Source organism: Sceloporus occidentalis, unplaced genomic scaffold, assembly GCF_023333645.1.
Source record: "Sceloporus occidentalis isolate IW3139 unplaced genomic scaffold, rSceOcc1.0.p SCAF_1, whole genome shotgun sequence".
Classification (NCBI taxonomy): Eukaryota; Metazoa; Chordata; class Lepidosauria; order Squamata; family Phrynosomatidae; genus Sceloporus; species Sceloporus occidentalis.
The window spans coordinates 305,917,804-305,933,388 of NW_028316981.1; the positions used below are offsets into that span (position 1 = coordinate 305,917,804).

At 42.6% G+C, this 15,585-nt stretch overlaps 1 protein-coding gene across 2 annotated transcripts in view; it reads left to right on the forward strand.

Annotated features, from left to right (window-relative positions):
- The window catches only part of MYO5B (myosin VB), a 374,368-nt gene that overhangs the window by 284,981 nt on the left and 73,802 nt on the right, over positions 1 to 15,585 (forward strand). For both annotated transcript variants that reach the window (XM_089497439.1, XM_089497447.1), the window contains exons 18-19: positions 13,597 to 13,711; positions 14,367 to 14,578. In XM_089497439.1, coding sequence (XP_089353565.1) covers positions 13,597 to 13,711; positions 14,367 to 14,578 — 327 coding nt within the window. The remainder of the gene's footprint in view (positions 1 to 13,596; positions 13,712 to 14,366; positions 14,579 to 15,585) is intronic.

The following is a 15,585-nucleotide window of genomic DNA, read 5'->3' on the forward strand; positions in this document are numbered from 1 at the left end:
AATTTTCAACAAGTATGTTTCACAATTTGCCAGTTCCATATTATGAAGGAGAAAACGTTATCCATTCTTTTGAGCAACACATTGCTGAGGCAAGTTGTTAGGGCCAGTCATAAGAGTGGAGAACTACCTTGCTACACCAGACTTATGTTCATTATTATAATTTTGGAGTTGGCCAGATGGATGCATTCTAGGAGCCTTAATTGCACAGTGTAAAGGTTATGGCCTTTCTTCTTGCTTCTCCCAGTATGTAGTATTTAGAAATATGCTTACGATTGTAAGAATTGGCATCTCAACCACTAAGCCACTGTGTCACTACATTTTTAAAAACCTCCACATAATAAAACCTAAATATTATTTTGCAGTTGTTTTGGGGAATGAAACATGGAAACTTTTGGTTTTCAAAAAGGAGCCCATGGATATTACAGAAATACACTGCTGATCATCTGTCACAAGTGCATATAGATTTTGTTGCCTTAAGTACTAAACAGTTGCTAGTACAGTCAGCCTTCACATTTGTGGCTTTGACTTTTGCAGACTTTATTAATATGTTCTCTCTAGGAATCTCTCCAGCATGATTCTGTTATAAGTTGACCATAGAGTCACACTGGAGGACCTAGAGATTATTAGAGAAATGCTTCTCAATGCATTTGTAGGCCATTGTATGGTCAACTTCCATAAAGAAACTAGAATTCCCCAGAGGGGTGTTCTCTTAGGGAATGAATGAATGAATGAGTGTGTGTGTGTGTGTGTGTATATAGATATAGATATAGAGTGTGTGTGTGTGTGTGTGTGTGTGTGTGTGTATGGTTTTTATTATTTTTTCACTTTCACAGGGGCCCTGCACCTAGGGTTGCCATAAGTCAGGACCTCCAAACCAGGACAAATGTAGGATACTTTTTTAAATGGAGGACAATGGCAGGGCCCCACCCCGCGCTCCTTCCTGGCCTCTGAGGGGGCCAAGGCCTCCTTACAGGCTGGCAAGGGGCGCGGGGGCCACCTGCGATCGTGGCAATCGCGGGCAGCTTCCTCCCTCCTTCCTGGCCTCTGAGGGGGCCGAGGCCTCCTTACAGGCCAGGAAGGGGCGCAGGGGCCGCCTGCGATTGCGGCAATCGCGGGCAGCTTCCTCCCTGCTTCCTGGCCTCTGAGGGGGCTGAGGCCTCCTTAGAGGCCGGGAAGGGGCGCGGGGGCCGCCGGCGTTCACGGGCGGCTCCCTCCCTCCTTCCCAGCCTCTGAGGGGGCTGAGGCCTCCTTACAGGCCGGAAAGGGGCGCGGGGGCCGCCTGCGATAGCGGCGATCACGAGCGGCTTCCTCCCTCCTTCCCGGCCTCTGAGGCCAGGAAAGAGGGAGGAGGAGGCGGGGAGGGTGGCGGAGGGTGGTGCCACCTCCACCTTTGCCTCCTCCGCCCCAGGCCTCGCCGCTCTCCTCTTACTCCGCCTCCTCCGTATGGCCATACACGGGGAGGAGGAGGAAGGCAGCAAGGTCCTGCAGGTTGCAACGCAACCCGGCTGCAACCGGGGTTGTCCTGGTTTTTGGCGGCACCCGGGACGGGAGGGGCCCGGTTGTGACAAAACCGGGAAAATCCTGGTTGCAGCCATGTTATGGCAACCCTACCTGCAACCCTAACACCAGTGAATGTGGAGGGTCCACTGAAGTTTAACACAACCAAGGACAGGGCAGTTTTCCCTGTTTCTGAGTATGCCTTGTGTGTGTGTGTGTAAATACATTTAGTTTAGTTTATCCCTTTGTTTAACTTCATTCTGTCAAAGGAGCATAGCTTGGAAAAGTCATTATTAAACTACAACTTCCAGTATCTGGGAGCTGTAGTCAAAAACGTTTGAGAGCCAGTGTGGTTGTAGTGTTGCACTAGGACCAGGAAATCAGCACTGGAAACCCACGGAGTACCCTTGAACAAGTCATATACTCTCAGTCTCAGTGGAGGGCAATGGCCACCTTCTCTGAATCAGTCTTGCAAACAAACCCCAATAAACTACACCCTAGGATCAGTTCACTATATGTAGGGATGCCATATCCCGGCTGCTCCTGGGACTGTAATGCTTTTGCAGGAACCGGCCTGTCCCGGCCCGGTTCCCCCCAAATCCCAGCTTTGGGTCCAGCCTCTGGGCCGGGCCCGCTCATGCGGCCATTGCCGCGGCCGCTAATGCAGCTGGCCGGCCACCCACCTCCTCCTCCTCGGCTGCGCCGCCCTCCTCCTCGGCCGCACCACCCTCCTCCTCCCCGGCAGCGTGCGGCACTGCCTGGGTCAGCAGAGCGCACGCTCGTCCCGCTTGCGCGCCAGCACGCGGGGCTAGGAAGCAGGAGCTCGTCCCCTTTGGCCAGCCAGCCAAAGGGAACAAGCTCCTGTTTTGTAGCCCTGTGCGGCTGCGCTGTGCTGCCCATGCCACGGCACTGGCCTGGGCCAGTGGCAGCGCGCGCTTGCCAGCCCACCCGCGGGCGCGCTGGGCCAGGAGAGAGGAGCTTTTCCCCTTTGGCCAACTGGCCAAAGGGGACGGGCTCCTCTTTCATTGCACGCCCGTGCGCGGGGCCAGGGGTGCAACGAAAGATGAGCCCATGCCCTTTGGCTGGCTGGCCAATGGCAGAAGAGCGGGGGCGGGGCTACCCAGGAGCGCCAAGGATGAGGATGAGGAGGTGGGAAGGTGAGTCAGTGGCCATTTCAGGTCTGCCTTGGGGCTTATTTTGTTTTTTATTTTTTAAATTATTTTTTTAAATATACAAATCCTTTAAAATATATACAACCTTGCCTTGTTTTTTATCTTATTTCATTATGTTTAATATTAAATATATACAGCCTTGCCTTGTTTTTTTATTTTATTTATTTTTGTTATTAAATATATCCAACCCAGCCTTGGTTTTTTATTTGTTTATTTATTTATTTATTTTAAATATATGCAACCCAGCCTTGGTTTTTTATTTTATTTCATTTTTATTATTAAATATATCCAACTCAGCCTTGGTTTTTTATTTTATTTTATTTTTATTTTTAAATATATCCAACCCAGCCTTGGTTTTTTATTTTATTTTTATTATTAAATATATACAACCCAGCCTTCTGGTGGTGATGTTGATATTGATGGCGATATTGATATCAATCAGCTTCTGAGGCCTGCCCTCACTCTGAAGCTGAGATGGTGTGACTATCCAAAATGCATTTGGGTGCTTTGAATGCTAACAAGCCTGGCTTGCTTGGACAGTGATAGTGATGATGATGAGGATGGTGATATTGATATCAATCAGCTTCTGAGGCATGTGCTCACTCTTTCTGAAGCTGAGACAGTGTCACCTTCCAAGGTATGTTTTTGGTGTATTTTTTGTGCTTTCCCTTGACCAAGTAGACACTTCTGAGAAGTACAGTTGGTGGAAGAAATCTGAAATGGCAAATCCACTTCTTGTTAAACCACCTTGACATCATGTTCAATATGCATAGCCGTGTAAAACCATGCTAAGTGTTAAACCCAAGGGGTTTGGTTATGGAATAAGCCTCTGAAATATGCAAGAGGCAATGTTAAGTAAAGCCATGTGAAATGCCCAAATGTGTGTCATGTGTGTTTTGGAATGGGGGGAGGGGTGTTTGGCCAAAAAGGGAAGTACATTTCTGCCATCTGTCTAGGAATAATGCCCAAATGTCCTCCATTTTGATCATGCCTAAGCAACATGCCTTTATATTAACATTTTTAAAAAATCATCAAATTTTTTGCATTTCCTCCATTTTTAAAAACGTGTCCTACAATTGAAAATCTTATCCTACATTTGTCCTACATTGTCCCGGTTTGGAGGTCCTGACTTATGGCAACCCTAACTATATGGCATAACAAATGCAGAAATGTATATTTTTCCCAAGCTGTGCATAAGAGTTAACATTCTAAAGGACTACAATAACAAGATCCCCCTCCCACCAGCCCTTCTTTAAACCCAGATATATTCAGATGCAATCAGACCATTTTTCAGAAGGAATTTGAGGTCCTACTTTCTGTCTTTACTCTCAGTACCTCAATTAAACTTATTTCTCACCAAATGGAAGCAAGTTTCAGTCTCTGGTACAGGCAGTTTATTTTGTCTCTTCCCATCTCCCCAACCAACATGAGCTTGCTTGTCTTGCACTTTGTCTTTTTGACAACAGGAAGCTGGAAGCATTTTGGTATCAAATGGTTTAAGATGGATTAGTTCCTGTCTGTTCAGTGGTAAAATAGGCTTGATGGGAATGTGAAGTATTGAGGAAGTTGTGGAACCAAGCAGTAAATGGATTAGCTTGAGACAACTGGAAAATCAGAATAAATTGTGTGTCCCTGTGTCTGTTCCTTTTGGTTTGAATTCACCACTTAAAAAACTTAACACCTCATATATATATATTTTCAGTGCTGATATGACAGTTTCTGAAAGAATTAAGTTTGGACTTGAAAGACTGAGTATGTGGGGGTAATTCAAGTACTTAGAAGTTCCTTTTTGCAACATGGGAAATCCTGGCAGTTATTGTCAAAAAGTAACTTTCCTGAGCTCTGGACCTTTCAAGAAAGGTCTCCACTTGCTCTCCTAATGGCTTCTTTTGTCTAATCTTATGATCCTTCAAGTAACAGCCATCACAGTCTTTCTCCTACTTGTATATACCATTTTCTTTTTCTTCTTAAAAACTGTTTGTGCATCCAGTCTGAACACCCCAGTGGCAAAGAAAAAAAAAAGGGGGGGGGACTGCTGTGGAATTCCTACAAACACTTACCCAGCTATGTTGAGTGGCACGATCTGGGAGTTGTATTTCAAAAAGTAACTTTTCCAAGCTGTGCTTCACACAGTGACTTCCCTTTACATGTGAGCAGCTATGGCTTGCTGTTATCAGTGTTTATATATGCAAGATGACGGGTAGCATCTATGTGAATTAGAATCCCCATGTTGCTATTGTTGTTAACTGCCTTCAAGTCGATCTTGTCTCATGGAGACCCTAGAGATGAGACATCTCCAAGACCACTTAATTCCTGCAACCCCATGCCTGTAACCTCCCTAATAAAGTCCATCTATCTGGCATGTGGCCTTCCTTTCTTCCTACCTTCTTCCATCTTTCCCAGCATTATTGTCTTTTTCAATGAGTCCTCCCTTCTTATAATGTGTCCGAACTACAACAGCCTCAGTTTGGTCATCTGGGCTTTCAAGGAGGTTTTCAGCTTGATCTGCTCTAGCACCCATTTGTTTGTTATTTTGGCTGCCCATGGGATCCTCAGCACTCTTATCCATCATCACATCTCAAATGAATGGATTTTCTTCAATCATCTTTCTTAACTGTCCAGCTCTCACATCCATACATGGTAATAGGGAATACAATGGCTTGTATAATTCTAATTTTTCTGCTCAGTTGTATATCTTTGCATTTTAGGATCTTTTCTAGTTCTTTCATAGCCACCCTCCCCATTCTTAATCTTCTTCTGATTTCCTGACTGCAGTCCCCATTTCTATCAATGGCACATTACAGACCGCCTGAAAACGGTGGTCTTCCGCCACCGCCAGTTGCTGCATCCAGGAACTGCAGCGGTCAAACCGCGCGGTTTCCGGACGCACCAAAAAGAAGTTGCAAAAAGCGGCTTCTTTTTGGGCCCCGGAAGTGGCGCCACAAGTGGTCAATGGCGCACTCGCGACATCACTTCCGTCACATGATGTGTGGACGCTATGTGTCCGCGATGTCAAGATGGTTGTGCCCGTGTAGAACGGGCGCCACCATTTTGTACGTCCCCAGGACATACTAGGGTTAGGGGCATGCGTAAAGCACGCCCTTTCCTAACCCTAGTACGTCCTGGGGACGTACTTTACGCCCATGCGGAACGGGCCAGTGTTTGATCCCAGGTATGGGAATTCTTTTACTATTTCTGTTTCTTCATTGAGCTTGTGAAGGTCCTCAGTGGTCATTATTTTTGTTTTCTTTATGCTCAACATTAAGCCTGCCTTTGCACTTTCTTCTTTGATCTTCCTTAGTAGGTGTTCCAGGTCAGTGCATCTAGTTCACTGCAGAATAAATTCCCTTAATGAAGACAGTCAAAACATTGGGTGTCACTCATTAAATGAGTATTGGGCCTTATCAGGCTTGCCTGTTGTATCTTTTCAAGCTGCAGTTCCTCAGAAGTGAAGTGGAAAATGTATGCAGATTTCTGATTTCTGCTTCCTGAGAAACTCTGGATTCATTTTTTTTCCTTTCAAAAGCATATGTCTAACCTTTATGCCTTGGAGGATGTGTGGACAATGTCGGTTAAAATCTCCAAAACTGAAGCTCAGTTGGATTTCTAATATGCAGTATGGGACTGTGCATTTGTGCAGTAACTGCTCAATCAGCTGAGCAAAGTTAAGTAATGTAGACTAGCAAACATTGCAAAAGGCACACTAGGTTATGGATTTGTTTGTTTGTTTGTTTATTGGTTAATAATTTTTCATTGGCTTGTGGCCTACCTGTCAGAGAAATGCTTAAGGGAAAAAAACTTTGATTTTATTTATTATTTAAAAATGCATTAGTATTTGTTTAGGAAACTGCAAATAAATGCTGTTTTTGTACAAAAAGCAAATGATGAGTATGACAAACCCACTGTTTTATGGCCCATGAAAATGTATTAAAATATTTCTTGATTTTTTCTTTAATTCTATATCAGAAATATCTTTGATGGCTCACTTATCCTCATCAGTTGCATGCTCACCTCAGCCAATATATATAACCCCATCTAGCCAGGAGCAGTTTGCGTTGTCGCTTGAATGTTCCAGACTTCTCACTCATGCCTCTTTCGTTCATCTGAGCTGTCTGTCGAAAGCTACAGCCTTGTACCAGTTTGGCGTAAAAATCACAGCTGCTAAACTTTTACAGACATTGCACATGCATAATTGAAATATTTTCCACTGGCACCCCTCTCCACAGAATGCTTTTTCGTAATGTGTCATCAGCTGCCTTGTGATCGCTTCTAGAAAAACAGGGTCCATAAATTAATGTAGCTACCAATCAAGCTTTATTTATCACTTTTAAAAATGGTTTTATTTAAGAGCCTTGGGTTTTGTAAATACTTTGCCGTGTTCTGTGCCAATTTTGCTGCAGAAACATTCTTGAGCAGTATTCTTACAGCTGGTTATAGTAGCCAGTTCACAGTGTGTTGTCATACATTAAAGTAACCAAGAAACATAACTCGGGATGGAGCAGTCAGGGCAATTGATGGACCCCTCCAGCTAAAAGCTAGGTTAATTGTTGATGGCTGAAGTAATTGCATTCATTTTGGAATTGAGCTCTGTCCCTTAGCTCACCTTTTTACTTTCCCCTTTGTAATTGAATGTTCACTGCACTGTCAACCCCATATGTTTTCTCTGAAGTGAGTTCAACTGAGTTCAGTTCCATTCAGCTGAGTTCAATGTTAAAGAAGCCCTGCTGAACCCAACATTCAGTGACCATCCAGATGTTTATGGAAAGTCAACAAGCAGAGTATAGATGGTGTAGCAATATGGCTATGATGTTCCACCTAGCATAGTGTGTTGTTGTTGTTAACTGCCCTTCAGTCATCCCCGACTCATAGCAACCTTGTGGATGAGACATCTCCAAGAACCCCTGTCCTCCACTTCTTTGCTTCAGTCCTGCAAATTTAAGACTGTGAGCAATTTGATTGAGTCTATCCATCTGGCATGCAGTCTTCCTCTCTTTCTACTACCCTCTACTTTTCTTAACATTGGGAAGAAATAGACTGGCAAAAGGGGCAGCTTGAAGCCACCCCTTCCTAAACCGGATTGTACGCCTTGGCTCCAATCTGCCTTGCAGCTGCCTGAAAAAGGAGCGCAAATAGCTGCTCCTTTTTCAGGCAGCAAAAAATCTTTTCATCTGCACCATGGCTGGAAGCCAGCTTCATGATGCTCTGGCGGCAAGGGGTGTGTAAATGCCATGCCATCAGAGCGTCATGAAGCTGCCACCGTGTAAATGGCTGGGCAGTTTCCGGTTGGCTTGGGAGCATTCAGCGTGTAAACGCCACGCTTCCAAGCTGCCCAGAAGGGGGTGCAAAGGGGTAGTCTGTTTCACCCCATTATGTCTTTTCTAATGAATCGTGTCATCTCATAATGTGGCCAAAGTACAATAGCCTCATTTTGATCATCCTGGCTTCCAGGGAGATTTCAAGTTTGATCTTGGCTTTCCACAATATCATCAGCACTCTTCTCCAGCACCACATTTCAAATGAGTTTATTTTCTTCTTACCAGCTTTCTTCACTGTCCAGCTGTTGGATCTGCACATAGTGATGGGGAATACTATGTTCTGGACAATTCTAACTTTTGTGATCAGTTGTATATCTTTACTCTTTAGGATCTCATCTAGTTCTTTCATCGCTTTAGCATGTTATACTACCACTGAAACTGGAAGTTCTGTTTAGTTGTCATGGGTAAGAGCTGGCGTTAGAAGATCATCATCTTCTGTCTGCAGATTCCATAACAGCTTGGAAAAGGATGATTCACAGCTCTAGCTGAGGAATTCTGGGAGTTGTACTCAAAAGAATTAACATTCCCAAGCTCTACATAAAGCAGTCATTTGTTGTGTAGTGAAGTAATTGTTCTTACAAATGGTAGTCAGTCATGTGAAACACTTCTTACTAGTCAGCAAAGAGCCAGGCTCTGTGTTTTTGGAGTGAGTGTGTGTTTTGTTTTGTTTTGCATTCACCACCAGTACTTAGCTGTGGATGGGAAAAGCCCATTACAGAAAGCCTTGGTCCTTCTCTTTTAAAAAAATCTTTATTCTACAACTCCCATTCACATGAGATAACAGCAAATATTTTGATAGAAAACCCCCCTCCTTTAGATAGTTTGAAACCGCTTATTTTGAAAGAATGTATTTGCTCACTTTAGTGCTCTTATTTTTTCTAAGGTTAGTGCCTCTGGTTTTCATCTTGGCACATTTTCAGCAGAATAACAACAATGAACAGAACTTGCTGTATGTGGTACATATAATTTAACTGTAGTTATCTAATCTGCCCTCCTCCTTAAATACCTCCAAGGCCTAGTCCTGTTCTCCAGTCTTCACTGTCTGTGTATTTCTGTAGCTTCCTTTCTTCCTTTTTAAAAATGAATATTTAAACTGCAAGATTTGCAAATGGGATTACTAGACATAAATTATTTTAATTGCAGATATCTAGGTTTTGAGTGCAAAAATATAGTTACCATACATGCTCCTTTTCCCTGACATGACCTCCTTTTCAGAGCTAAAATTTCTGTCTCTGCAGATTTTTAGAAATGTCTGCTACTGTTTTCCCCGCTGCCTGCCAACACTGCCTCCTCAATGCCTTCTCCCCAGCTCCATCAAGAACTCCACTAGGTAAAGGGATAGAGTTCAGGAAGAGAAGGCAAAGTTCTTGTTATTTAAATCACAAGAATTTTGGATTATTTCTAGGAATATTTCTAATAGCAATTATCAAAGCAGGGGTATTTAAAGTGAGAGTGGTCAAAGTGATTGGTGTTTTGAAGCTCAGTCAGCCCTCCTTATCCACAGAATCTGCATCCATGGATTCAACCAAACATCATTCAAAAATAGTTACCCCCACAAAATTCAAAAAGCAAAGCTTAATTTTGCTGTTTTATATAAACAGCCCTATTTAACTACACCAATGTATATGTTGGGACTTGAGTGTCTGTGGATTCTGGTATCTACAGAGGGTCCTAGAACCAAACCCCAGTATATACCAAGGGCCCTTTGTAGTGAATTGGTAAACTTTACTTGCTTTTCAAAATGTACCATAGCAAAAACAACACAAAACCTTCCTATACAGTTTATCACATGAACGGGATCCCATGCAAAAACGGGATTTAAACTGGAAAAAAAACAGCAAAAGCGGATTGATTTGCAGGTGACGCCTGACATTAAACAGGAGAGAAAGTGGGAAAAAACCTGCAAAAGAGGGGGTTGTTTTTAGACGACATCGGGGTTAATGAGCATTAACACGACATTAACCCGAATTGAAAGTCGATCAAACGCACTGCTTTTTACTTTCGGAAAAATCCCAAAAGTAAAAAGTGGCATGTTTTGTCGACTTTAAAGTCATGTTAATGCTCACTAACCCCTATGTCCCTGAAAAACAACCTGCTTTTGCTGTTTTTTTCTGGGTTTTAAAACTCATTTCTGCACAGGATTTGGGCAGTTTGCCTCCGTATAATAAACTCCAAGGTTTGTCCACAGGGCTTGCCTTAATGAAGCATAATATGGAAAATGGAAACTAGTTTGCAAAGCTGCTGCAGTTGACCAGATCAGATAGATGGGACACTCTTACCCCTCTGCACTCTCACAGCTGCACACGAGGAGAAGCGAGTTTGTGCATTTTTGAAGAAACAACTAGTAGCCATACTTCTGCTGTGCACTTTCAGCCACGTGGTTCACAACATGTAATAATAATAATAATAATAATAATAATAATAAATATTTATTTATATCTTGCCTCTTCTGCTTTGAGGATCGAGGCAGGTAACAGCAAAGTTAATACAAAATACAACAATAAAAACAACAAGCCATACAAGACCCCGACCCAACCCTCCCTCCCAACTATAAAATTAAACAGTAAAAGATGGTTAAAAAGTACATAACAATACATCAAAATTAAAAAACAAACCACAAATAAGAAAAAGAATAAAAAGAGGGGGATTCAATTGGTTCTGGATATTATCAATTGGGGAAGGCCTGCCGGAAGAGAAAGTTTTTTGTCGCTTTTTTAAAAGCCTCGAGTGAGGATAATTGGCGAATCTCTTCCGGCAGGTCATTCCAAGTTTTTGGAGCAGTGACGGAGAAGGACCTCCGGGAGGTCACCACCAGTCTGGTCTTTCTAGATTGTAAGAGATCATCAACCAAGGCGACCAGGGCAGTCTCCACTCCGTATCCCAACCTAAAGCCAGTTTGAAATGGATCGAGATAATCGGTGTCATCCAAGACTGCTTGGAGCTGGTTTGCAACGGCCCTCTCGATCACCTTACCCAAGAAGGGAAGAAGAGATACTGGCCAATAATTGTTTTTGTCCAGGGGATCAAGGGAAGGTTTCTTTAGAATGGGTTTCACCACTGCAAATTTCAGACTCAATGGAAAACAACCTTCCCTGAGGGAGGCATTGATTATGGATTGTAGCAACCTGAAAGGTGCCTCACCTCCTTGGATGGCCAGCTAAGATGGCCAGGGATCAAGAGGGCAGGTGGTCTTTTTTACCTTACCAAGCAGCTTGTCTACGTCATCACCTCTCTCGTACTAATGCCGGCGTCTAAGTTGGCCCTTATCTGAGAGATTTTATCTGCAAAGTGGTCGTTAAAAGCATCACAGCAGGCTCTCATAGATTGAAAAAGAGGATTCAAGGTGGAAGGAGTTTGAGTCTTCTTAACCACCTTGAATAGCTCTGCTGGACGGGACTTTGCAGACACAATTGATGCAGAGTAGAAGGACTTCTTCGCTGCAGCTATTGCCACTCGATAGGCTTTGAGAAAAGTCCTATGACGTGTCTTGTCAGATAAACGTTGAGTCTTCCACCAGTGACACTCTAGTCGTTGTCCAGCCTGCTTCATCCTTCTGAGATCTAATTGGTTGCAGCTTTCAGATAAGATCTAGCCAACACAGCCAAATTGTGAGGGATTGTGGGATTCAGAGTCTTAATCTGGAGAGCAACATGTTTTTCATCCCTGTTCTACAAAGACCACCAGAAAGTAGCTAAATTTTGTATGAAGTAGGGAAAATTATAGGAGCCTTAAGCCCAGTGTTGTTGCTGAAGGTTGCTGGACTCACACTTATTTTTTTACCAAGCTCCCTTTGTGTTATTGGCATTTAAGAAGAGAAAAGCTCAAAGTCTGTGGAGTATACTTTATTAAAGAGAGCAAACCATGATTAATTTTGTTTTGGCTTTTGCTGGAGAATGACTTTCAGCTGCTACAGAAAACTATAGGCAAAAGGCATTCCTTATCTAATTCGTACCCATGCTGCAGGGTTTTGAGGTTATCTCTTCCCTTTCAGGTTTTTCATTTTTTTGACACTTGCATGTATTTAATTATGGCATCAATTGGCAGGTCCAGAATCTCCAACCAGTCCTATTTAAAAGGCTTGTTTTGAGGGGTCCATAACTCAGCAGTTTTAATTTGCTTTGGGCTGAAACTTGGCAGACAATGAGCCAATTTCCAAATCCACTCTGGGCTCTAAATCTAAACATGATAGCAGGAGAGGCCTCTTCCAAGCAGTAAAATATAGTGTTCAAGCTCTTTGAATTAGAGCTTTGCCACAGTCTGATGGTTGCAAAGCACTGCCCCCAAATCTGTACCCAAAATTTTAATTTAAAGATTTAATCAGCGATTAAAGATTTAACAAAGGCCACAGCAGCAACCACATTTTGTGTTTCAGAAGCATTGCTTGCAAAAGGCCTACATTCTCTCAACTGGAGAATGATTATGAACCTAGATTGTCCTGATTTACACATATGGAGTCTGAGAAATTCACAGCAGCTGCATTAGGTTCACTACATTTCACATCGTTTACTAGTATTTTCTGCCTAATGGCTGTATAAATCAGAAATCCACTTTCCCACTGACTGTTTATACATGCAGCCTGAAATCGCTACTGCATATACTCATGAATAAGTCTAGAAATTTTTGTCAAAAAGTAGACCCCAAAACCCTGAGTCAACTATTATCGGGGGGGATATCAAGAGCCTTAATTTCATCATTAGATGGACAAAGGTTCAGATTAGGGTTGCTAACTTTGTGTTTCTAAAACATTGAGCAGACCCAGAGGATGCATTCCCTTTTTTGGACCACAATTCCCAGAATCCCTGAGCTAACGTGGGAGATTTTTACATGAGCTGGAATCAGGTACAAAACCTGGCAGATGAGTGTTATAGATGGATCCTAGTAGAACCTGGTGGGCAATCATATAATAATTGCTTGTTGCAAGACATGGGATGGTGCAGCCCATAGACTGCGTGCAGCTCCTAAAGCCATTTTTGTTGCACATTTTGTTTTGTCCCAAAATGTCCTCATTGTTCATCCCCCCCCCCCCCAAATCCAGGACAACTTAAGCCTGTTTTGAAAACACAAGGCAATAGGAAGTTACTTCTGCTCACTTGTTAGAAAAAAGGCTTTTCCTTGGCCTAAAATGGCTGGAGTAGGCCTGAAACCATGGAATAATGCCACCCCAATGTCTTCTGGGGTATTTGTGGCAAAAAAAGTATTGCCAGGGAGGATGTGCAGTCCTCCAAGGTCTCCTGGGGTGCTAGTGTGGCCCCCTGGGTTTTCACAACCTTGATATAGGACTTGCCCAAACTGGATATAGAACTTGAATGCATCTGGCAGTAATGGAAGGAGCTTGAGAGATCTGGCATTTTTATTTTATTTATTTTATTTTCAGCCACCAATCCAGGTTGCCTTACATCTTTTGTGGCAGGAATTTAAAACACTCTAACACTCTTGGTTGGCAGCTTTACTCACTGTTCTTCAAATGCCTGCTCTAATCCCACTGTGTATTTTAAGGAGCCACTATGTGTTTTTGTACCCTGCAGTGGTTTTCATCTGAGATCTTTCTTGTTCTACCTTTCCCAGACTGTTCTCTCATTATTCATTTAAATCCTTTCATGCTTCCTTTCCAGGTGGACCTACCATGACTTTTTGAACAGGTATCGAGTTCTTATGAAAAAACGGGATGTCTCAAAAAAGGAAGACAAAAAGTTGGCATGTAAAACACTGCTTGAAAGCCTAGTTAAGGTGAGTGTTAACCAAGGTTAAGAGGCTACCTGTTCTCACCTTCATGCAGCTTTGGCACTCTAAAGTCACTGTTTCTATCTTCCTACTTAACCCCCCCCCCCAAAAAAAAAAAAAAAAATCCCAGTTGACCAGACACTGATATAGCCTGATGGACCTGGGAGTCTTTTCCAAAAAGAAGGGAAGACTTGGAGGAAAATAGCGCAGGCTGCATGCAAAGCAATAGAAATGTTGAGTTCTTAAGTTCCTTCAGAGATGATCTGTCTCATTTTCCTGACATATGTATTTGAATTATGCACATAGTGTGCACAGAGATATATCTTTTCCTGGTGTGTTTATATTAAATAATCATGCATAAAGTGGCAGCTCCTTCCCTCTCTTTCATCAGCAACACCCACGGAGTACACCACTTTGTTTATACCATGTAGTTCACCAAAACACACTGAATCTGAGTACTTGATGATGATGATGGTTCTACCTTTTTTCCAATATAAATAAAATAAGTAATAAATATGTCATTTTGGGGGTACCTGTGATTGGTAGAGATATGATATTTTTGCCTCATTTCACTGTAAAATGTCATACAGAACCCTATGTGCTGATGAAAAAAATGAATGTTACTTTCCTTAATCCATTTGCCTATTATGTTTTTCGAAAGGATCCTGACAAATTCCAGTTTGGGCGTACCAAGATCTTCTTCCGTGCTGGCCAGGTGGCGTACTTGGAGAAACTACGGGCAGACAAGTTCCGTGCTGCTACCATCATGATACAGAAGACAGTCCGTGGCTGGTTGCAGAGACTGAAGTACAAAAGGATGAGAGAGGCAGCGATAATAATCCAGAGACACACTCGAGGGCACCTGGCACGCAGGTGAGCATAAAGTGTGATTTCCCCAAAATAATTGGTTCCTATTTCCATAATGGCATAACAATATTTTGTGACATTGATAACTCTGAAAATCAAGTACTTTGATGTTTTAGTTTGTAATCCAGCTCTCAGGGCCACATAAAGACCAGTTTTAATAATCCAAAAACCCTCAGAAATACCTGAATTAAAATACAGTAACAGGTTGCTTTAGGGCCTGTACTACAGAGATTTATAACAGCAATTAATGCATGAGAAGAAATAGTGAAAATATCTACTAAAATACAGACTTCAAATCAATATAGACAGATTTAGTCTGTATCTTAATATTGGTATTTTTAAGGTTTTTAATACTATTAAAACTGGTCTGTTTATCAGTGACCAGCTTATTAGATATATCCCAGCTTTTTATGATTTGACTATTTTGTTGTTGAGATTTATTTCCTTTGTTTCCTGTTTATTTTATGATTGTATCATCTGTGAAGTTGAAGGCTTTCATTGCCGGCATCTATAGTTTTTTGTGGGTTTTTTGGGCTATGTGGCCATGTTCTAGCAGAGTTTCTTCCTGGCGTTTCGCCTGTGGCTGGCATCTTCTGAGAATGTTTGCCTGGAAAGGACTTGGCTATATATATTGTGTGATCTGGAAAGGCAGGAGTGATCATCTGTTTGCAATGGCAGGAGTGAGACTTGCTTACTCCAAAACACTGCAGCAGGCTTGGAAATTCTAGCAGCATTTCCTCCTGGCCACCTTCAAGTATCTCCAAACAAAACTAAGGGTGCATCTACACTGTAGAAATAATGCAGTTTGACTCCACTTTGAGTGCTGTAGCTTCATCCTATAGAATCCTGGAATTTTCAGTTTTACAAGATCTTTAGTCTTCTCTGCCAAAGGGTGCTGGTGCCTCACAGAACTACAGATCCCAGGATTCTGTAGGATGGAGCCATGGCAGTTAAAGTGGTGTCAAACTGCAATATTTCTACAGTGTAAGATGCTCCCTGCGGCTTTACTATAA